At 36.3% G+C, this 23,970-nt stretch overlaps 1 protein-coding gene across 1 annotated transcript; it reads right to left on the bottom strand.

Moving 5' to 3' along the window:
* Window positions 1–2,759: 2,759 nt before the first annotated feature.
* Window positions 2,760–5,961, bottom strand: LOC131669127 (golgin subfamily A member 6-like protein 22). The gene is made up of 4 exons (XM_058943799.1): window positions 4,756–5,961; window positions 4,451–4,654; window positions 4,268–4,354; window positions 2,760–2,858 (listed from the first exon to the last, which is right to left on the bottom strand). The coding sequence occupies exons 1-4, from the start codon at window positions 5,959–5,961 to the stop codon at window positions 2,760–2,762; spliced, it is 1,596 nt and encodes a 531-aa protein (XP_058799782.1).
* Window positions 5,962–23,970: the final 18,009 nt, after the last annotated feature.

The following is a 23,970-nucleotide window of genomic DNA, read 5'->3' as shown; positions in this document are numbered from 1 at the left end:
CGTATGGAATCATCTACATCAACTGCTTGGAAAGAGGCCAGACGAACACTGGATAATATTATACGTCATTACTAGGTCAGCTAAAAGAAAAAATCAGAGAAAAACGTCCTCACTTGAACAAAAATAATGCCTCTTTCTTCAAGACATGGACCATCCACCATATTCGCCTGATTTGGCTCCTGGTGACTTTTTCTTATTTCCTAACCTCTAAAAATAGCTTGCCGGACAACGATTAATGTCGAATGAAAATGTCATCGCCGAAACAAATGCCTATTTTGAGAGTTTTCAGAAATCATATTTTTCTGATGGCTTAAAAAGACTGGAAGGCCGTTTGATAAAATATATCGGCCTTCAAGGAGATTACGTTGAAAAATAAAAAAAAATTACATACGCAAAACTTTTTTTTCCTTCTTTTTGTAAAGACTTATTGACCTCCCTTGTATTTACTTGCTTTTATAATAATGTTACTTAATTTATAGTACATATTTCCATAAAAAAACTAGAATTTCTCTGTTCTTTATCAAAGAACATAATACAAAAAGCATAATGACATTATATAAATTAAATAGACCATTATCAAATCATCAAATAAAAGCACTATTTAAATGGAATATATTTTTCTTATTATATCATTACTGTTAATATAATCTATTATTATTTTATATAAATAATAGTAGTAGCTTTCTTAGTCCTGTATAACTAATTATCCTTTTATGATAGTATGTATAAATAATTATCCTTTTATGATAGTATATACACATAAATGATTGTAGCCTATCCTTTTATTTTGTACTTTTATATCATCTTTATGATATTGATCTATTTGACGTTTTCTTTAATATAACAAAAGCTTTAGCTAAGTCTAAATAAGAAACAACCTTTTTTTTCATTTTCGTCTATTTCTTTGAATATTTAATTAATTATATAAGATAAAGCATTTTTTCTTTTAACTTTTTTCTAAAAGGAAACTATTTTTTAAGTATAAAAAATTATATATTCTCACATGTGTAATTTTTTCAACAATTGCTCTTGAATTTTTCACAAATAATACATGTGAGAAAATATGTTTAAAATTAATGATATATGTATATTTTAGGTTAATATTTTACTGGTAATGATTTTGATTATTGGTATATGTATACTTGTGTACAATTAATCAAGCTTAAATATAATATTTTTTATTTGCTCAATGTATAGCCTTCACGGCCTTTTACATAATGTTCCACTTTTACATCTATACTTACAACTAATACTTAACACTACGTCTGCTACTTCTATAATAATATAATGTTATTGTTATAATCTCAACATTCGCGCTCGCATACTTTCCCTCTCTCCTACCCTCCCTTTCAAAAGCTCGCTTCTACTCTTACTCAGGATACCCCTCATCCCCCCTCGATTTGGCCAACTTCTCGAACATGTAAATATAGTTGCATATTGCTCTATTCGGGCTTCCCTTTAGAGCTCTAATTAGTTTATTCTCTTTCTCTTCTCTCCTGCCAGTAATTTTCTAATTTTCTAACTCCCTCACCCATCTTCCCCCTATTTCCTCTTTTGCCTTACTACATCAATCATATGATCTAGGTTTTCTTCCTTTTCTCCGCAGATTCTACACTTACTATCTTTATATCCTTTCGCCTGCTCTCTGCCTACATTCCCACACCTTATTCTCGCCCATTGCTCTTTTACTCCCCCTGGAACCTTCCTCTCTTCCCAATACGCGTCTTCTCCCACCGTCTCTTTTAATTTTCTGTAAAGCCCGTTGTATTTTGACTCATCTATTTTACCCCACAAGCTTTGAAGTTCCTGCTCTGCTATTCTTTCCAGCCCCCTCTCTATTTTACCTTTTACTTCTTCTGTCTCTCTTTTGTCCCATATCATTTTTAAAATTTCCCCATCCCCTACTCCTTCTAAACACCTCTGTACTCTCCTTCCCCACTTCGTCGGATTTTTATTTAGTATGCTTCTCACTTCCTCTCTCAGACATATTTTTGGCCATCTTCCTTCCTCCATTTGTACTATCTCTTCCAAGTATCCCATTGCTCTCCTTGCTGTCTGTAATTCCATCGACGTTCTTCCTGCTTCCATGGCTCCAATATAATTTGGTGTGTTACTATTTAATCCCATAGCCATTTTTAAAAATTTCCTCTGTACCCTCTCAAGATTTTCCCATTTTTGCCACCCCCAGATCTCTACCCCATATAAACACCCCGCTTTTATTAAGCTGTCAAAAAGATAAAGCCTTTTTTTTAGGTTTTCAATTTTTGCTCTTTTTACGATTCCCCATGTCGCGTTGATTGCTCTAGTTACTTTCCCTGTTATTTTGTTTATATGTGTTGAATTCCCGTTTTTCTGCGTAAACCAGTACCCCAGATATTTAAATTCTTTAACTACCTCCACTTTTTTGCCCTTGTAAGTAAATTCCCTCTCCCTACCTAATCTTCCTTCACTGCAAATCATCAACTTGATTTTCTCTGTGTTAACCTCCATCCCTATCTCGTTACTGAAAATCTCCGTTTTCTTCAACATTTCCCTCAGTCCCTCCTCGTTATCTGTCAATATCACTATGTCTTCCGCGAACTTTAAACAGTAGAATTCCCCCCCCCCCCCCACTACCGTTCCACCTACTTTTTTCTCTTCCCAGATATTGTCTATATCGTCAATAAATAAACAAAATAGGCTAGGGCTCAGGGGGGCATCCCTGCCTAACCCCTTGGGACGTCTCGAAGCGCTCTGATAGTCCCTCTTTAGCTATTACCTCATTCAAAGTATTTTTGTATATCTTTTTTATCATCTGCAGCATTTTTCCTCTTATCCCATTCTTTTGTATTTTTTCTATCATTTTTGCTCTGTTTATTCTGTCGAACGCGGTTTTGAAATCTATAAAACCTAGATATAATTTCCCCCCCTTCTGCTTTAGCTTATTGCCTATAATCGCGTTCATTACAAAGATATGCTCTCTCATCCCCCTTTTCCCTCTGAATCCTGATTGGCTTTCCGTATATATATTTTTATTCTCTGCCCACTCCCTAATTCTTCCTGCCATAATTTTTGTTAATATTTTGTAGCTCACGTCAAGAAGTGACACCCCTCTGTAGTTTTTAGTCTCTTCCTCGTTTCCACTTTTGAATATCGGATATATTCGCGCTATCTCCCAACCTTTTAAAATTTCGCTCCTGTCCCATAGTTCATTAAAAATTTCTATTATTGTTTCTGTCCAACTACCGCTGTTCTTTTTTAATGGTTTCCCCCCTTCTGATCCTCGTCGGTCTTTCTTTATTCACTACCTTCCAAAATTCCCCCATGTCCCTGCATGCTGCCATAGTTTCGATTTTTTCCTCGTTTGTCTTTCTTATCTTTCTTCCTATCATCTCTTTCAATTTGATCTTCTCGCTTCTCCACCCCGCCCTCTTCTCCTCTGTTCTTTCTTCTCTCCACTTATCCAAACATTTCCAAACTTTCTTTTTCTGTTCCCCTATTTCGCTTTTTTTGTTTCTGTTCGCCCTCCCTCCCCCTCCGTTTCATTTCAATTTTAATTCCTCGGCTGTTGTTTTTATATTCTCTACCAATAAGTTCCATTTATCCTGTGCTGTTTTCCCCTTAAGCTCTTCTGCCCTCCATTTTTTCCCCATCAAATCCTCATATTCTTCTACTTTTTCTTTCCTCCATATGAATCTTTCTGTGACTTTTTCTGTCCTTCCCTCCCTTTCCCCCTCCCTTTGGTCTTCTTTCCCTATCTCGAAAATTACTGGCAGGTGATCTGATTCTATCCTTGTTACTATTTCCATCCTCGTTACTAGTTCTGTTAATTCTGTTCCCCCTTCCACCACCAAATCGAGGACCGATGAGCCCGCATCCTCAATAAAAGTAGATCTCCCCCCTTTATTCCCCTCCGTGCATCCGTTTTTTATCTCCGCATTACATTATCTCAAGTTTTCTAGTAATTTTGTTCCCTCTCTGTTCACTTTTCTATCTTCCGAATTTCTCGTTTTACCCTTACTTATTTGCTCGTTCCCCACCCTTACATCCCCTGCTATAATGAATTTTTTCTTGTCAAATAAACTCACCTCTATCAATTCTTTCAGCTTCTTAATCATTTTGTTAATTTTCGCGTGATTATAAATCGTTATTACATCAATTTTTTCTTTACCTAACGGAATATTTCTTATTACTACCCCGCATTCCCATTCCTTAAACTCCGCGTTTTTGCCTAGCTCCTTCTTAATCTTCACCAAAACCCCCCGCTAGCCCGGCCTCTCGTTTTTACCCTAACGGCTGCTTTCATTTCCCATCTATACTTTTTGTTCAATTTTTTGATTAAATTTTGTTCTTTACTTCCTTCTACCCACGTTTCCTGTAACAAAATAATATCGAATTTACTCAGAAAGTCTCTGCACTTTAATATATTTTTGCTCCCTGCTATATTCCACGCTACGCACTTACAACCTACCCCTCGTTGCTCGCTGGTCTCTTCGTCCGCCGTTGGTCCACTCGCTGGTCCCTCCTTCTCCTTGCCATCTTCCTGTGCTGCCAAACTACCGGTTTCCTCTTCTGAAATCGTTGCTTCTACTCGTTCTGTTCTCTGCCGTGGTACTGCTCCCTGTTTCCCTGCTGTGGCCTCCCTCTCCTCTCCAGTTGCTCCTCTCCCTCTCTCCTGATCGGAAAAAACATCCTTTCTGTTGTTTCCACTATATTTCCTCTTCTTTCGTCCCATATGCTCATCCTCCCGTTTATTTTTATTTTTAAGTAACCCACTTGCACTTGGTTATGTTTCTTCCTTTCCTGCTCTGCTATCGTTTCAATCCATTCCTGTACTTCTATTTCTCTAGGTGTTCTCTCTTCTTCTACTCTTATTCCTATTTTTTCAAAGTTCGCCACTTGCTCCATAAATTCAATTTTTTCTCTAAAGTGTTCGAAGGTCAGTAGTAATCCTCCCCTTAAGGGTTTCATCTTTTCTATATTGTACTGTTTCCTTGTAGTTCCTAATATTATTCCTTCTATTTCTTCTTTTAATCTTTTTCCCGAAGTCCTTACTCCTCTAATAAATACGTTGTTTTTCCTGCTCCTTCTCTCCTTCATTTCACATTCGTACTCTCCTAATTTCATTGCGTCCGGTTTGTTTACTTTTGGCTCTTGTCCTCCTTCCGCGTTGCTCCTATCCTTAGTTCCTTGCTGATCGTCGTCTGGTCGCTGTGTCTCTTCCCTTTCTTGTTCCTCGTTGCTCTCGTTTTCTGCGCTCTCGTTCTCCTTTTCTTCTTCCTCCCTCCTACATCTACTGTAACTCTTCGGTTTGTTCATTTTCGCCTCTAACCTCTCTTCTTGCTCTCTCATCCTTTCTTTCATTCGTTTTTCCATCTCTGCCAGTTTTTCGTCAAACTTCTCAACTGCCCTTCTCACCGTTTCCTTTGCTTGTTCCACTGCTTGCTCATCTATCCTCCTCTGCTCTTCCATTTTCCTTATTCTTCTTTGTAGTTCCTTTAATTCTTCTCCTTCGCTGTTGCTGCCATCGTCTCTCGTATTCGTGCTCTTGTTGTTGCTCTTTCTCCCTCCTTTCCCATCCTTGTTCTTCTCTATCTTTTCTCCGTTTTCTTCCTTATCGACCTCGCCTGTTTTACCTTCCGGTTCCTGCGCCTCTTCCACGTCTTTCCCGTCATCCTCTTCTTGCTCGGTTTCCTCATCTTCATCGTCGCTGACCTCCCCATTATCCTCTGTCCTCTGCACTATCTCACAATGCTTCTCTTCCTTTTTGTTGCTGACCCTTACGTCAGCCTTTCTCGGTGGTGAACGCGTGATTTTGTCGCTTTTCGCGAACCCAGCTTCGTTGCTCTCCTCTTCTTTCTGCAAGTACGCTCTTATATCAATTTTCTCGTTGCTTTTCTTCTCGTTTTCCTGTTTTTTGGGCCTGCCTCTGCCCCTCCTTAGCGTCCCCTGCTTTCCCGCATCCATATTTGCTGCTTCCATAACCTCACTTTTGCTGCTCCTCTTATTTTCACTCCTCTTCTTCTTATCTTCTCGCTTCCTTCACTTTCTTTTCACTAGGTCGATAAATCCACTCTTTCTCGGTGTGCCACTTCACTTTTCAACTATTTTTGCTCAGTTTTGCCTTATTTTCGCTATTCAGATTGCCAGCTCACGTCTCACATGCGTCTTTCCCGCTCGAGCTCGAGACCGGAAGTCCCGTACAATTAATTATTTATTCTTTTTATTTTTAATTTTCTATTCAATTTGATATTTATATATTTCCAAATATGTTTACTATATTTTATATATTCATCGAAATGAGTCAAGCCATTTTTTATTTTAGCATCTTTTATGAATTTAAAAAAAAATTCTTTGCTTCACTTTTATATTTCGAGTTGCTCTATGCCATATTTCATATAGATCCTCTGTATTTTTATAAGATATAATAATTCCTTTTGTGATTCAAGATTATATAGTCCTGTTAGTTTTGTCCTTTACTTTGTTTTATGCAGGTTATTTTTTATAAAAACAAAAAAAATTTTTTTTAGGTAGTTTTTTTTATTTTTCAACATAATCTCCTTTTAGCTCTATATTTTTCTACGCATCGTTCTAAATTTTTTTGAGCTGTTCAAACAGTGAGATTACGGAAGCTTCCCAAAATCGGCATTTGTTATCATCTTTCCTTCTTCCAAGTAGTCGATGTAGATCATGTCGCGTGCATTCTAAAAGCCCCGTTCACCTTTAAAAGTTCACGGTTTTTACGATTTCATTGTTTCTGTAATGTAGTATACATCCATGTTTCATCGACAGTTATGTATCAATGCAGAAAAGTGCCAAAACAGCCTCAGAGTAATTATTTCCCACTGTGATTGTGTTTATTCTTCACTGTAATGATAAAAACTACTTGATGAATTTGGCTGAAATTTTGACATCACTGTATATAGGAGTAACGCTTGCTGTCGTATTATAAATTATGACGCTTTGCGTGCCATCTCTTATATTGTCTAAAAATTTATTAAACGACTGTCACATTTATTAAAATGTTACAGGCGATTTCTGGTTTTTCTATAGTTGCAATATCATACCAGTTTATTTTTCTTATTATAATTTGTAATTTGTTACTTTTATCGTTTTGTTACCGTTCATATTTGATCTTATTATGTCATTAAATAACATATTGTTAAATATTAAAATATACTTATATTCAATGGTGGTTTCTGTGCATCATTGCCCTATGCCAATAGATCTATATGAAATTCGTCTACTGTAAAATAAATATTTGCAAAAGACTTGATCTTTACATATTCTTACAGATTTTTTAAAACTTCTTATTATAACTACCATACCTGTATACTCTTGTAACTTTAATTCTATTTGTATATCAAATTGTATAATAACTTACTAAATTTAAGCAGTCTATCTCCTCAATTTTGATGTTAGAATCAAAATCCCTGTAGATAAACAAGACTATATCATCATCGTCCGTAGTGTCGTTCGTCACTGCTTGGTTCCGAAAATGTCTGCTGATTATTGTAGTTATGGTGTTTCTGTCTATAAGCTCCGAAGAGCTTATGGACTTTAGTTTTTTTGTTTACACTATTTGACTTAATTTCATTTTTAAACGTTGCACATGATTTCGTGACTTTTAGATAATCTATATAAATTTTATAAGTATCTTAACGAACGTCATTTATTAATATGAGCGTGTTCCTGTCAAAACCGCGTGAAGGATTAACATGCGAGAGAGAGAGAGGGGAGACAGTAGAGTATAGTAAGCTTACATGGTCATGGGGAAAACCCCGTAGACTAAAGATTTGCAGTTTATTTACAACATATTTTAAATAATACAATAATAATAATAGTAATAGCATTTACAGAAACAAATAGATCCGTATCATAAATTTAGTAATTACTAGAAAATATTAATTGCATAACATAGTGGAAGTACAGATTGAATCAATTTAATTCGATTAACAAGTAAGAAAATAATACAAAATGAGATTCAAGCTCAGCTCAATCAAAAGAAATGTGCAATATTGCAATGTTAGCATTATTAGAGAAAAAAATTAGGTGTAGAAACAATTATTAAGAAAGGAGAGTTTGCGAGCATACCTTTACAACTAACTTAAAAACAGTCATTCTAAAATGGCTTGTAAGTCGGTGAATTTTGCGAGATTCTTGTCTTCGTCATAATTACTTTTGATTGGAAAAAAATCTCGAGGTAGAACTAAGTGACTCCAGAAATTTGATTTCCTGTCCTCTTTTTTCTCTTCCTTAAAACTAAAGACAGATCACGGGATGGAATTTTTGGTAGGAGTAGAAATTCAAGGTGAGGAGCAGAAGATGGGAATGTATGAGAGATGAAAGATAATAAATTAATGAGAAGGTAACATAGTCATAGAGTTAGATTAAATGGGGGATATTAAATTTGAGGTAATGACCAGGGATGTGAAGATATTTTACGATAAAAATAAAAGCACTGACATTAAAAGGGAGAGAGACAGATGGCAAGAGAGAGAAAGCACCAGAGTTAGAGTGTTTATTGAAATTATCTCTGTGAGTAAAACCTTCACGTTTGATCGAACTTGGCGAGCTTTTTTCGGTCTTGGCTCATGCGGCAGGTTCCATTGGGATGATTGAGCTTTGATTTCCACATCATAACCATAAACCCATGATTCATCACCAGTTATGATCCTCTGGAGCACATTTGGGTCGTCACGAACCGAGTCCAATATCTCCTGAGCAAGGTTAACGCGATGCTATTTTTGGTCGAAATTGAGCAGTTTTTGCACGAATTTCGCGGCGATCCGACTAATGCCCAAATCATCGGTTAAATGGAATTAGCCAATCGATGTGTTTAGATCCTCAGAAACTTCTCTAACGGTGATTCGACAATTGGCCAATACTATTTTTTCACTTTATCAATGTTTTCGTTCGTTGTTGACGTGCTGGGGCGTCAGGCACGTTGTTCGTCGTTCACATCTTCTTGGCCCTTTGAAAACATTTTGTACCATCGATAAACGTTGCTTTGGTCGAAGGTAGCTTCACCATGTGTCACAGTCAATATTTGGAATGCGTCCGCGCACTTTATTTTGTTTTTCATACAAAATTTGATACAGATTCTTTGATCCATTTTTTAGAATAGGCAAAATTCGAAAACAAGCAAAAACACATCCAAGCAAAACAGCTGTCAAAAATTAACTAAACATTCAAATTGATCGACCTTGTCAGTATAAGTAAGGGACATGAATACCAACATAATTATGGCGATTGAGTTGTCCATTACTATGAAAGGTAGCTTCGTCTGAAAACATTACGTATCTGAAAAATTTAGGATCTTCACGAATCCTGGCTTGTGCCCAATTACAGAATTCGAGTCTGCGACGGAGATCATCTGGCATCAAAGCTTGAGTCAAAGTTATGTGATACGGATGAAATTTATGAAGCCGCAAAATTCTACCAGCTGTTGTTCTTGGGATTCCAGTACTTCTCTGAATTTCACGTAAAGAGATATGATGATCCAAATCAACCATTGCCAAAAGAACGAGAATTCGTGGATCATCGTTGTTCTGTCTCATAATGCGACGACAATTTCTGCGTATTTGTTGTTGTCGTCTCTCTCTTCGTTCAATAATTCGGATTCTACGTGGTTTGGGTATCGAAGCCTCCCTGGGTAATTTTGACGGTAATATCTTGCTACAGCACCATATCGACCTTGACATGCCCCGAGAGAAAACAGAATGTTAACGATTTCGTTTTTCGAATAATCTGGCATACAGTGCCGCTCACGCACTTTTACCCCCCCACGGGCAAAATCAGTCTAACTTCAAAGTTTTATATCTCTGGTAGAAATTAACGTACAGAGACGCGCGTGGGTGCGTTTGAAAGGTCTTTCGGAGAGCTTTCAAATGATATGACTCACGGTTGCCATCGATTGTTTTTTTAAATTTTGCAACAATTATGCAAAATTGAAAATTCTGAAATTTTTTTATTATTTTTGACAATTAGCCAATTTTGGAAAAATAAATCGTACGAAAATTTGAAGTACACCATTTTTTAGCTATTATCAAGCCCTATCTGAATCACTCATCAAAAATTTATTTTCGTCAAATATGACGCGCGCACGGGCATTTTTTCCTGGAAGTGACAGTTTTTTTCAACATTTTTTATCTCCGTCAAATTGTAACAATCGAAAAAAATTTATAGGAGAAAAAATGTTTGTTTTTTCACGTAGAATACTGCAATAATTTTTTTTTTGGTTTTTCGAAAAATTTTTTTTTTCGGTTTAAATTATTTTTCAAGGTCGAAAAAAAAAAGATTTTTTTTTATGTAATTTACGATACTTGTTATGTAGTATTATTGAATGGGTGGAAAAAAATTTTTTTTTGTGGTTTCTCATCTTTTTAGCGTACCGATGTGAGAAAAAAAAATTGAAAAAAACCGAAAAAAAAAATTTTTCGAAAAACCAAAAAAAAAATTATTGCAGTATTCTACGTGAAAAAACAAACATTTTTTCTCCTATAAATTTTTTTCGATTGTTACAATTTGACGGAGATAAAAAATGTTGAAAAAAACTGTCACTTCCAGGAAAAAATGCCCGTGCGCGCGTCATATTTGACGAAAATAAATTTTTGATGAGTGATTCAGATAGGGCTTGGTAATAGCTAAAAAATGGTGTACTTCAAATTTTCGTACGATTTTTTTTCCAAAATTGGCTAATTGTCAAAAATAATAAAAAAATTTCAGAATTTTCAATTTTGCATAATTGTTGCAAAATTCAAAAAAACAATCGATGGCAACCGTGAGTCATATCATTTGAAAGCTCTCCGAAAGACCTTTCAAACGCACCCACGCGCGTCTCTGTACGTTAATTTCTACCAGAGATATAAAACTTTGAAGTTAGACTGATTTTGCCCGTGGGGGGGGGGGGGGGGGTAAAAGTGCGTGAGCGGCACTGTATTTGGCTCTTTTGAGTCGCTAGACACTACGAATTTTTCACGTGAACTATCCTTAGAAGGACTACTCACGAGTCATCTCTTTCATAAATTGTAACACGTACGTTAATAATTTAAGCCCGAACAACGTTGCGTCACAAATTATTTAAGGGGAAAGGCTCGGAAGGCGCACTCGCTTCGTCGCGGAAAATTAACGAGGGCTCTGTCGTCCAGTAATATCGATAATCGCGGTTTGACTAGTTACGAGAGAGACAGGTTGCATAAATAAACTTATCGGTTCGGATATTTTACACTTTATTAAAATAACAATATACATATAGCGTTGACGTGTGCGTCGGCCAAGTCTGGGCTAAGTCCATTCCGTGCGAATTAACGCACAGGAAACAGACCTTCGCCTTACAACTATCCCGCGAATTCCATGAGGGTGATGCGAATTCACGCATACAGCCACTCATCCGCGTCCGGCCGATACGATGCTTAGAGAGAGAGAAATCGAGGCGCGCACCGAAAAACAAAAAGGGTACCTGACCTTGGGAGGGAGCGCTACTGCGGAAGTCCGCGTCCACTGGGCCAACGATGTCGTCCTCAAAGGCGGATTTAGATGGATGTAGCTGGTCTTCCTCCTTGATGATGGTTGCTCGATGGCAATCAACTGCACACACTGGTTTTTGTCGCGAGGCTCAACTAGCTAGTAATTAGTTGCCGGTCAAAACCCTACTACTGTCCGATCTCGCGCCTTCCGCAACGTCTTACGCGCCCCTCCTCACAGGCACCCAAAACGGCCGAGCGCCGCCGGCTACGCACATATATGCGACTCATGCCGGCGACACTACTTCTCTCTCTCCTCCTCTGCTCTCCGCTCTTGCCCTATCCCTCCAACACCAGGCATCTCCGCCAATCAGGAATCAAACCTGCAACAAAGCGACATCGTGCGTCGATACTCGGTTTTAATCAACCAAGACGGATGTGGCAGCGGCTCAGGGGGAGGCACGCGGAAGAGAGAGAGAGGCGAACAGGGCGATCGAACTCAACGATCGATTTGCCCGTCACAAAAGAATACTAAAGAAGTGTTATTTTCCGATTTAGTTGAAATTCTGTAGAATTGTCCGGAATCACACCAGAAAAGAGAATAAAAATAATTTGTTTTCCTACAAAATTATTTTCCAAAATTGATTCTACGGGAAAAAATATGAAAGAAACGTATGTTTCTTTGTCAGACTTCAAATGATTACCTTTCGATAATTTATTTAAATAACTTTCGATAAATAATTGTAAATGGCAAAAGGAAAAACACGGGTTTTTTTTCGATTTACCTACGATTGGCATAGTTAGTTTGGCGCTATCTTGCCCAAGTTTGGCAAGGGCCTTAATGGATTAAGACAATGTGGGAGTGACCAGTTTAACATTCTTTCCAAATCCGAAATAAAAAAATGAGGTGTTTTGAGTAGCCGACTTGGTAGCCAGCCAAATTAGGCAAACGTGTTAATAATAACGGAAGCTTATTTTCCATTTTTTATCCATTTTTCAAGGCTTTATTCAACTATTCATTCAAGATTTATTGAAGATTAGGTTTAATTTTATTTCATTTAATTAACGAAAGCTTATTTTCCATTTTTTAGCTTAGACGTCGTGTAAACTTCCTAATTGTTGACATTCTCTTATATCTAGGGGCGTATTTGTGGACGACGTTTCTCTTTTCGTTCAATGATTCGGATTCTCACGTGGTTTGGGTACCGAAGCCTCCTTGGGTAATTTTGACGGTCAAGGCCAATATCGTGCTGCAGCAAGATATTACCGTCTAGTTTATTGGTTGGGGGGGGAGGGCAAGATATTACCAGCAAGTTATTCGGTTATTACAATTAATCTTACCCTTGCCCAATCATCCCTGTGCATAGATGAAGAAAATAATAAGTTTGACCCCTACATAACCTTACGGGGGGGGGGGGGGGGTTAACCACACCCCACACGTAATACCTTATCTAAATGTAGAATTTCTTGCTCTTTCAGAATCCGGGATCAAAATTATAGGTTCCTATTCAAAAAATGACCTTAAAAATAAATCTCAAGGTCAAATCTGATTTCTGAGAAAGGTGTCCCTCATTGTCCCAAACAATTTTTGTCTGAACAATTTTTTTGTAGAACGCCAACCGTAGAAAATTTCGGGGTGGTTCCTTTATAATGGGACACCTTGTATTGGGTTGATTTGACCTTGTACGCGACCCGTCAAGGTCATTTCAAGGTCAATGTTGCATTTCCAATTGTATCTTTGACTGGAGATTCTAATTCTGCATAAATTTCCACGTTTAGATGATATTTCGTAAATGAATAATGAATCTCTGGTCCTCTTATTTTTACCTTTTATAGCATATTTTAGACCGTTTCTTGATTTCTACTGAACTAGGCAACCATGGGGATTTACTTTTTCTGATGACCAATAATGGCTATTATGTCTAATTAATCTTCCTATATTGCTTAACGTCGCTTCATCGCTCAAACAAACATTTAAAAAAAAATCAGGTATCTCATCCAACATGTCAAGAGCCCATCTACAAAACTGAATTCTAAGTATACGATATTCTGGACTTAATTCCTGTACCAGAGTAATGTGATACTAATGGTATCTTACATATTGTAATAATCTTTGAGCTGTAGCTCGCGGAATTCCAGTTTTTCGTTCAATTTGACGCAAACTAGGGTAAGGGTTTCAGCGAACCAAAGCCAAAATTGTAAGTAATCTAAGATCCATATTATTTTGGAGTACATTCCCTTGTCTTTGGCGAAGCAGTGGATTATTTCTGAATCTTCTCTTAATGTTATATACTGTTTTTATTTTATATTTTTACACAATTCATGCAAAATCAAAAAATTGCATAGAAAAAATTCCCTTGTATACCTTGACTTACTTTAAAAATTATCAGTTTGAATTCATAAGAAAAAAATTTCCTATTATTTAAACAAAAGTTGCACTTGTATCGGGTACGTTGATGCTTAAGAAATTTTTCCTAAAAGTAAATCCCACATTAATATCGTTAGGTGCTCAATCAACATCATTGGGCCTTATATGTATGGCTTAACATATGTAATGATCAAGTGATTGGGCCATATTTCTGTGAACGGACTATTAATGGTGCAATATATTTAGAATTTCTTCAGAACAATTTGCCGGAATACCTAGAAGATGTTCCGCTTGCAGTTAGAATTTATGGTTTCAACAAAATGGCGCTCCTGCTCACTATGCTCGTATTGTACGAACGTTTTTAAATCAGTAATTTCCATATCGATGGATAGGGCGAGGTGGCCCAATTACGTGGCCTCCTAGGTCACCAGAATTGAGTCCACTTGAATTCTTTTTGTGAGGATATGTAAAAGATGCCATTTTAGACAACCTCCAACAACACCAGAGAACATGAGAGATAGAATTACAACAGCGTGCCAAGCAATAACTCCTCACATACTTAGAAACGTGTAGAATAATTTTCTCTGTAAATTGCAATTGTGTTTAGAAAATAATGGTGGACAGTTTAAACATCTGATTCACAATTAAATAAATTCCTACAAAAAAAAAAAAAAAAAAGAGCTAACTTGCTGAACCTCTACACAATCTTGTCTTAACTGGTTGGATCTCTACACGATCTTGCCATAACTGGATGGATCCCTACATGATCTTGCCTTAACTAGCTGGATCTTTAAACATACAAACCCTTTTCCAGGGGCTGTAAGACCTCGCATACGGTGGGAAGACTTAAGCATTGAATTTAAGTAGCTGAGGGCCAGTTTGAACTATGTGAGTTCAGACGTTTTCAAGCCCCGTAAATGCTTAAATCAGTGTAAACCAAGAAACAGCCCAAAATATGCTAGAAAGTGTGTTAATTAGGGTACCAGAGATTCATCATTCATTTACGAAATATCATCTGAACGTAGAATTTTATGCAGAATTTGAATTTCCAGTCAAAGATACGGGTTCCAATTGAAAACGCAACATTGACCTTGAAATGACCTGGGAGGAGGGGTTATTGGGGAGATCATCCTTACCCCATACGTGTAGCTTTATCTGAACGTAGATTTTGACAAGGAACTTAAATCCGTGATAAAAAAAAGGGGTTCCTATTAAAAAACAATATTGTCCTAGAAATTACCTTGACTGGTCACATTCAAGGTCAAATCCAAGTTCATCATGGCCCCCTCGATCCTAAACAACTCCAGTATACTAACTGGAGTATACGGTGCTTTATTATATAGATATATGTCTAATAACAAAAAAATTTGTTTATTGTCTCTATATGTGAGATAGACTGTAAATAAACTTGGAGTAATAATAATAAAAGAAAATACATGGAAAAATATTAATCGAAGACCAACCTAGTTAATCACACCTTCCAACGTCAAGAAGTGACAAAAACGTCAACAAAATCAGTGCTGTCATTCGTGAAGACTATCTCCGAACCAGTGATCGACTCTATGAAATAAGTAGAATATCATGGAGTGTAATTCAGAAGATTTTATTCAAAGATTTGCACATGAGAAGAGTTGTGGATTTTTTGAATGCAATTTTAACAGTGGTGTTGACTGCCGCGATATGATCAATGTATATCGTGACTTCATGATCCAATAACGAATAAACGGTGTGGTTAGATAATGAAAATCTAAGACTGATTGAATGAAATTTTGAGAAGTAATTTATTTATAAATTTTCCCATTTATTATATATATTTTGAGAGGCTCCGTGATTTAGTATCATCTGTTTACGTGGACTGCTTAGTTACATCACGAAATTTTTGTAGCATTATTCAGCATCTTCGTTTACGTAATTTTCGTTTGATAAAAGTAATTCTTCTTTTGACATCGGTTTTTCTTCACTTATAATTTTGATGTTGTTTAAGTTTTTAATTTTTAAAACAAATGTTAATAAATACCGGTGTATGCATAAGTTTTTGCCGGTTTTTGTGGTAAAGAAAAGGCATAATTTTCAGTAGAAATTATTTTCTTTTTTTTCAAAATATTTGCCATCGTATTCCACACACTTTGTCCATCTTTGAGGTAAATTATGAATACCCTGCCAAAAAAAATTGTTTGTCCTTTGCGGTAAACCATTCGTCTAGTCATTTTTCGATATCCTCATAATTTTTGAAGTGCTGTTCTGCGAGCGCGTGCCCCATGGATGCGAAGAGGTGATAGTCGGACGGCGCCAGGTCAGGGGAGTACGACGGGTGCGGAAGAACGTCCCATCAAAGTGATGTCAGGGTGTCTTTCACTGGTTTTGCCATGTGAGAAGGCGCATTGTCGTGTAACAAAATCACTTTGCCATGTCTTTTAGCCCATTCCGGTCGTTTAAATTGATTATTTGTTGGCAATAGCGTTGTGTGTTAATGATTTCGCTGGGCTTCAAGAGTTCATAATAAACAATACAGCTCTGGTCCCACCAGACACAAACTATGGTCTTCTTGCCGAAGCGATTTCACCTTGATGCTGAAGGACCAGCTTCGCTAGGCGATAGCCACGATTTTTTCCGTTTTGGGTTTTCAAAATAAATTCATTTTTTGTCACCAGTTACAATGCAGTGCAGAAATGACTTTCTGTCGTGGTGTTGAAGCAACATTTCACAAGTGACTTTGCGATTTTCCATTTGCCGTCCATTCAAATCGTGTGGGACCAAAATACCGAGTTTGTTGATCTTCCGCATTGCTCGCAAACGTCTGCTGATTGTTTCTTGTGATACATTTAATGCTGAAGCCAATTGCTGTTTAGTTTGAGTTGGGTCTTGATCCAGTAACGCCTGCAATTCCTCGTCATCTCACTTTTATGGTCAACCAGAGCACGCACCGTCTTTCACATTAAAATCGCCATTTTTGAACTGTCGGAACCATGTCTCGCATGTTCTAATAGATGGAGCATGCTCGCCATATGTTTCTACCAGCAAACGATGACTTTCTACAGCCTTTTTCTTTTGATTTAATAAAAAAAGCAGAGCGTGCCGCAAATGTTTTTTTTTCAGGCACAAACGTTGACATGATCACTGACCGTTACCACACAGACGCTAATGTTCAGCAGACTGAACTGATGTGTGTTTGTAAGTTTAATGTCAATATAAACAAACTGACATAGTGTCAAATTCCGTCGCAACGTATTATTCGGTAGCGCCACTTCCGAATGAAACCAGAAAGAACTTATGCATACACCTATATAATCCATGTCTGATGCAAAAAAAATGTTATTTTACTTTATAATTTATTCACACGCTGATTCATTACATAAAGTAAAAAATACAAGATATAGAATATTATGCACAAGAATTGTCGAAATGATCAATTAGATAAGATTCACCTGAATTTTTTTGACATACGGCTGATGCTACTCTAAAGTCACCGGATGGGGAATTTGGATGTTACAGTGTGATTGAACGCTTCGTTTGCCTGACTCGAAGCTGTAACGCAATATTTTTCCGAATTATTAGCATATTCTGCAAAAAAGTCTTCTAAAGCTCGAAGTAATTCAGGACTCTTTATGATGAATTTCTGTTCAAAAACTTTTTTGCCATTCAATTGCCCTGCATTTCCGATTACACGTTTTATAATCTAATACTTTTTTTGATAAAAAACCGATCATTGCTCCATACCCGTTTAAACTATCATACACTCTACCATTTCCACGTTTAGACCAGCCCATATCATAAGAAACAATAATGTTCATTATCGCACTTAGGCTGCTATCGAAGTCAGTTTGGTTTCCTTTTTCATGAGCTGCAATTGCATTTATCATCTCGTTGAAATATTTATCTTGGTATTTACGAGGGCTGTAATAGAAGTGATAAATGATGGTTATTCTTTACTATATCAATATATTGTAACGGCCCAGGAAAATAATCAAATTATTTTCGCGGCCTGTCAACAATTTCTTCTTCGCTGCTCGGTGCGGGGCTCACCGCCGCCCCGATCAGCTAGCCGCTTCCTGATGTTCCGCCGCGCACGGGCGGATACGTACTGCCCTGAAAAGGGATCGCGAAAGCGCGGCCAAGCACGAGAGCGTGCGTGGATTTTAATCACGAGCGTGGGAAGGGACAAAGGTGCCTTCCTGGGTACGCCCAACACAACGGCAACACTTGAACAGGTCAAATCGGGCTTTATTTACTTAGTCAGATTTTTTTATACCATACGACATGCCGAGATTTCGCTTCGAATTCTGCTTCAGAGAGAGAGAGAGACGCTCGCTCGCGCAACTAACGCACGCTAAGTTGTCGCTTACAAACACAAGGAAACTCACCGGGAAGTAGCTGCTGCAGACAGACTACTCCTTCTCGCTAATCGCCCTCGTTATCGCCCTTATTCGGGCGGGCAAGCTCTGCTCCTGCGAATCGCCCACTCGAGATGACGGTCCACGGGCTCTGGCGATCCTCAGGGATGGCGTCAAACTCTCTTGCGCACTTTCACTTTGTTTTTCTTTTTCCCCGATCGTTTTCCTCTTCTCTTCTTTCCTTTTGTTCGCGCGCGCATGTGACAACAGCTCGAGCTCCCAGGTCTCAGTGTCCGAAAATCGTCTCTTCCCCCTACTCTACCGCCGCGGCACGCGCCTCTTCGAGTCTCGCCCTCTCTCTCTCTCTGCTTCGCTTCGCGCTGGCTTGCCCGCTTGGCCATGCTCGGCCTCGCGTGCGGGCAATTTACCGCAAAAACGGCCCCGGCCGTTATAATATATATATATATATGCGTGTATATATATATATATGCGTGTATATATATATATATATATATATATATATATATATATATATATATATATATATATATATATATATATATATATATATACACGCAAATTTGTAAATACATTTCAGTACGTTATTTTAAATATAAACAATGCGCTGTTCGATCGAGATTGGTCAGATTCAATAAAATATTAATTTTCTTACATATGAGAACGTAGTTTTTCAATTTGTTCTATTATAAGTCTTCATTCTTCCAATGTAGTTCGTTTGCAGTTTCTTTTAGCAGCTTCTTCAATGGCTCGACCAACCTTTCTTTTTTATATTTTTTGTACGTGTTTGATGAAAATGACGGAATATCCATGCAAGCTAGAATTTTCATCAATTCGGAATATCCTATTCCAGCATGTACTGTGCCTGACAAAAAATTGATAGTTATTTTCGATATCGTAAAGTATTCTAAAATAAACATAAAAATTTTTAAATGAAACTGTGGCTACGAGGAAAAATGACGTAATTTATTTTTATTAAGAAAGTTTCACATGATTTCAAACACTTATAAAAGCTCTCATTCACGACGTAGATGAAATTGTTTTTGAAAACAATTTAATTTTTGCAGATACATATAAAATCCTCTTGGTTGTTCATAGATTAAAAAATAATTGTCTTTTTTATGAGTAAATCAATATTTGTCAGAGCAAAAGTCTTTTTACCTGATACCCACAGATAAATTTTTTTCATTGCAATAAGATACAAAATTATTTGCATAAACATAAGATAATTTTTAGTTAAATAAACGTACAGTATTGTTGTTTAGTTATTTATAAGTTGTACTTAAAAACTTGGCTTACCCAAAAGTGCATTTGTTGTAATATTGCTGTGTAAAGTCTGCTTCTCTGCACTGGTTTCAGAATTTTTAATCTTGTGAAATCCGCCCAGAGGCACATTTGTTAATATTCTATAAGAACTGTATTTAATTACAAAGGTTGAGTGTAGGCCTCTTTTTATTTCAGCTACTGTATTTTCAATTGATAAAACTGACGTGCATGAACGGCAATGCAAAGTTTGTGTAAAAACAGACAATTCTACAACACGGCTTCCAATAAGAAGTTGCCATAAATTTAATTTAAAGTTGTCTACTTGTTTCAAATCTCGATTTTCATCAGCATTTTTTTCCGGGCTATTTTTCTTCTGCTGGCACAAATTTCTCTGACTTTTTCTCTCCGAAGTAATTCTTTCGATCGGATCGATTTCCCTTTGATGCGATATTTCTCGTCTGTAACTGTCATGTTTTTTGTACAAAAAATCGCAAAGATTGTATGTAATACGTCAGATAAGTTTCGCTTACAAAAAATATTCAGAGCAGATATTCAAAATGATCGATGTTGACTGTTCGAGAGCTACTAAGATACTAATACTGTTTCCGAAGCAGACTGCGATTTTCAAGGACTGGTGATTAGTTATTTCCAGGTATATTGAAACAAGTGCAGCGAGTTCATAATATCAGAGAGATTTATTTCATCTCCAGTCATCTCTAAAAAAATAATGCATATATCAATTTCACATATTCAATGTATATTCTGCTCAATAATATAATAAACATTATTTCGATAATTATCATAGGTCTACATGTATGATATTTATTGATTATTATTACGGATTTATGGTTTACAGTCAAAAAAGAAAAACAGTGCGAAAAAAATTCAACTGCAACCATTTTTTTTTTTAATTTTATAAAGAACTACTATAAATTAAATTTTTTTTTAATTTCAAATATAATTCAAACAAACTTACCTACAGTGTTATTGTAGGTAATTTTAATATTCATCAGTTGTACGTTGTTGCATAAATACGAAATTATCTGCGACTTTTGTGATGTATAGAAAAAATCAAATTGTTCTACGTAAGTAGAATAATTCAAATAAATGAAAGCCGGTCGAAGCATAAACGACGTAATAAAGACTAAATTCTTATTTCAGAGACATCGCGGTACGTATGTATACCAATAATACACAGACTCAATTGCAGAGATGCCAGACTCCCACAGCTTATGCATGGGGCCTTATGGAAAAACGCGATGTACATGCGCAATACTGTTGGTTGTCTAGCATTTCTATCTCTGCCAGCTAACTGCGTGGTACGTGGTGTTGCCAATTCTGATCTATTGCGGTAGGCACAGTGTGTTTATTTCATTAAAATTATTTATTTACCGGTTTTTTTCTTACCTCACAGTGCCAAATAGACGTGTAAATTAGTTCTAGAATTTATAGCATGAAAGAAATTGTGATATATTAGTACTTTTTTTCAACATAACTTTGACTCGCATAGTCGGTATTGCATTACCTTGAGTGCGTGTGGGTCTCTCTTTCCCCTGTCTAAAAACACTTAGTATTTTTCTTTCCCCTCACTTTCTAAATCTTATGAATATCTCTAATCCTGCCTGTTGCTGTCATCGTTTGCTTTGACAATGAGAGTTTTCATGCCGTGAACTATTTGTCGTTCTAGTTGCTATTGCCGATATTATATTGGTTTTGCAGTTCATCAGCAAGGTGCTTAGTGTTGTAATTATTGCGTTACTGGACGACTTGTGTTTGACATTAAGATGTAAATTCATTTCACAAATAAAGTTAGATAGATATTGTTATTTTTGAATTGTAAAAAAAGTCAGTTATTCTTCGACTTTGTTAAATTTATTTCGTAGGTAATATATTTTTTAATATATTACCTTAAAAAGGGAAATCTATAATATTTCCGATACGTTAGTGGTTGAAATAAGTTAAAATAAACACTTTGCTCGGAAGGATCCTTGATGTAAGAGTTATTCTGAAAAAAAACCTCTTGAAACTATACAGTATGCCTTTTATAAAGCGAGAGGTATTTTTTTTAAACGTTGTGACTACTTTAAAAATAAAGTGACAACGTCTAAATTCTATTTAATGATCCCCCCTTCTGTAGATAAATTTAGTTTTAAGATAAGTATTGATATGTTTTATTTGAAAAAATTATTTTTCGGATAAATGCCGGAGTCAATGAGAGATCATCGTAATTTGTGGTCGATTCAATTACAAATCGTTCAACTGTCGTAGAGTTTCTATTTGGTTTTGCAATAAACTAATTAGTTTGAAAGGTGCATAAAAAAGATAGAATTCTAAAATTTTTCAATTTGATTGTTTTGTTTGTAAACAAAGTAACGGTAGTTTGCACACTGTTATCCTAAACCTTGTACCGTTCGCGTACGTGTTTTTGCTATTGATATTATGTTTATATATAATATCAATAAATTATATTAAACAATATAATTTAATATTATATTGTTTAATATAATTAAACAATAATATATTTATTATTAAGCAATCGCAATCGATTACGCAATTTGAGTGATAATTTTTCTCGAATAATGAAAAATATTCGAAAATTATGTCAACAATTGAGAAGATCACGGTGCAATTATCGTTAATTGAAAACTACTCCAAACACTTGTTGTTGTTAAACCAAATAATCATAAGCAACGCCACAGATCTAAATGGTAGATGACAGTAATATAGCCAGCATCAAGTTATTTGTTATTATTAAATTTCTGCTCTTCATTCTCCTACGAGTATTCAATAAGTGTTATTCTCTTTCTCTTTCTAATTTTTTTAGTAAAATAGCCATTGTACTTCCTAATCTCGTAGATATTGCGTATACGTCGCTTTCATCCTCGAAACGACCCTTGTAACGTGGCTGCTGGTGTTCAATCCAGGTTTTCATCCGAAATCCATAGCTGGTAGCTACATTGATCAAAGTATTGTTCATGATAAATACGAGTAGTCAGGCGATTTCTACGTTCTACAATTACTCCGAGCACTTCTTGCAATTAAACTATTTAATTTAGTCGTTATCAAAACCAAAACGATCGACGATTTTTAACTTGATGATTGCCGTGGCTTTCAAATCAACAAGACCTCGAGCTTACTAGACTCAGACAATAATCGGCTCATCTGACGTGGTAGCTGTAGTCAGCAATGCCTAGAGATCTTCTACACCATCATATATCTGGATTCTCTGGGCTCAAAACAGAGATAGCATAACCGATTAGATGGCAGATGACAATAATTAATCATCGTAAGGTATTCTCGTATAAATCTATAATGATTATTTTCTCGAAAACGGATGCTCTTCTAGCTTTTTAAGTGGTTGAAATTTTGTTGAAAAACTATCGATTCGAATTGATCAAATCCATAAATAATATATTTTATAAATATATTTATATTTTATTTTATAGATATATTTTATAAAAATTGAATAATCAATCACAAACTAAGTATATGAACTAGTTTTCAAATGTCAACCTCAAGAAAGCCGTCATTCATTCAATGTCGAGATAAGATAAAAAGTTTTGTAATATAAAAAAAATTTATTTTTAATTTGTCAAAGAATACTAAAGCGTTTCACATAATTAGAAATAAAACCTTGACATATAATACAATATGACATATAATATACTATAGTAAAACGCGACATTTTAGAGTAGTTTTTAGTCGTTCGAGATATACTCTTGAGTAATTTTCGAGATTGCGGACGGTATGAAATGCACGGAAGATGGTGCATGGTATACATTACATGGAAGATATCTGACGGTACAAGGTACATGATCGCCAGTACACGATAGCCTGTACACGGAAGACAGCGGACGGTGTACGGTACATGGGTAACGGCACATGTGACAGCCGTGCATTGAAGACGGTACACGATATACGGTACACGGAAGATGATGGACGGTATATGGTACATGGAAGAGGGCGAACGATGTACGGTACGCGGAAGACGGCGGACGATATATAGTTGATGGTAGACGGTGAACAGTAGGTGATACACGGAAAATGGCACACGAAAGACGATGGACGGTAGACGGTACACTAAATGTGGTGAACGAGACGATAAACAATAAAAACGGTAGACGAAATAATGTAAAACTCTTTAGATTCCAACGGTTTACACGCCGTAGATGAGACAGAGAATTAGTTCTTTTTAAAACAATTTAAAATAGTTTATAATACACGCTGCCAATTGCTTTGTAAGTAAATATTTTGAGCTTTATTCTTTCGAAAAATGTACTACGAGGTGTGTTCAAAAAGTAACGAGAATTTTTAAATTTCGCGGGTTTGGAGAGTCCGCTTGTATAAAATTTTTTTTTATTATGTTGGTACACATGCCCCTGAAGTACGATAAAATTTTCAGCAATATTCATTGCTTACTTTTTAAGTGGCAGCCGCTTACGTTAGACGTGTTTTTCGAGCTCGGCTATTTTCGTTTGTGAAAAAAAATGTATCAAAGAATTTGTATTAAATTTTGCGTAAAAAATGAAATAAAGTGTAGTAA

The sequence above is a fragment of the Phymastichus coffea genome, unplaced genomic scaffold (assembly GCF_024137745.1).
Source record: "Phymastichus coffea isolate CEN01 unplaced genomic scaffold, Cenicafe_Pcof_1.1 PCOF00007, whole genome shotgun sequence".
Taxonomy (NCBI): Eukaryota; Metazoa; Arthropoda; class Insecta; order Hymenoptera; family Eulophidae; genus Phymastichus; species Phymastichus coffea.
Note: the sequence above shows the minus strand (reverse complement) of the source record. Positions and strands in the feature narration are given on the sequence as shown.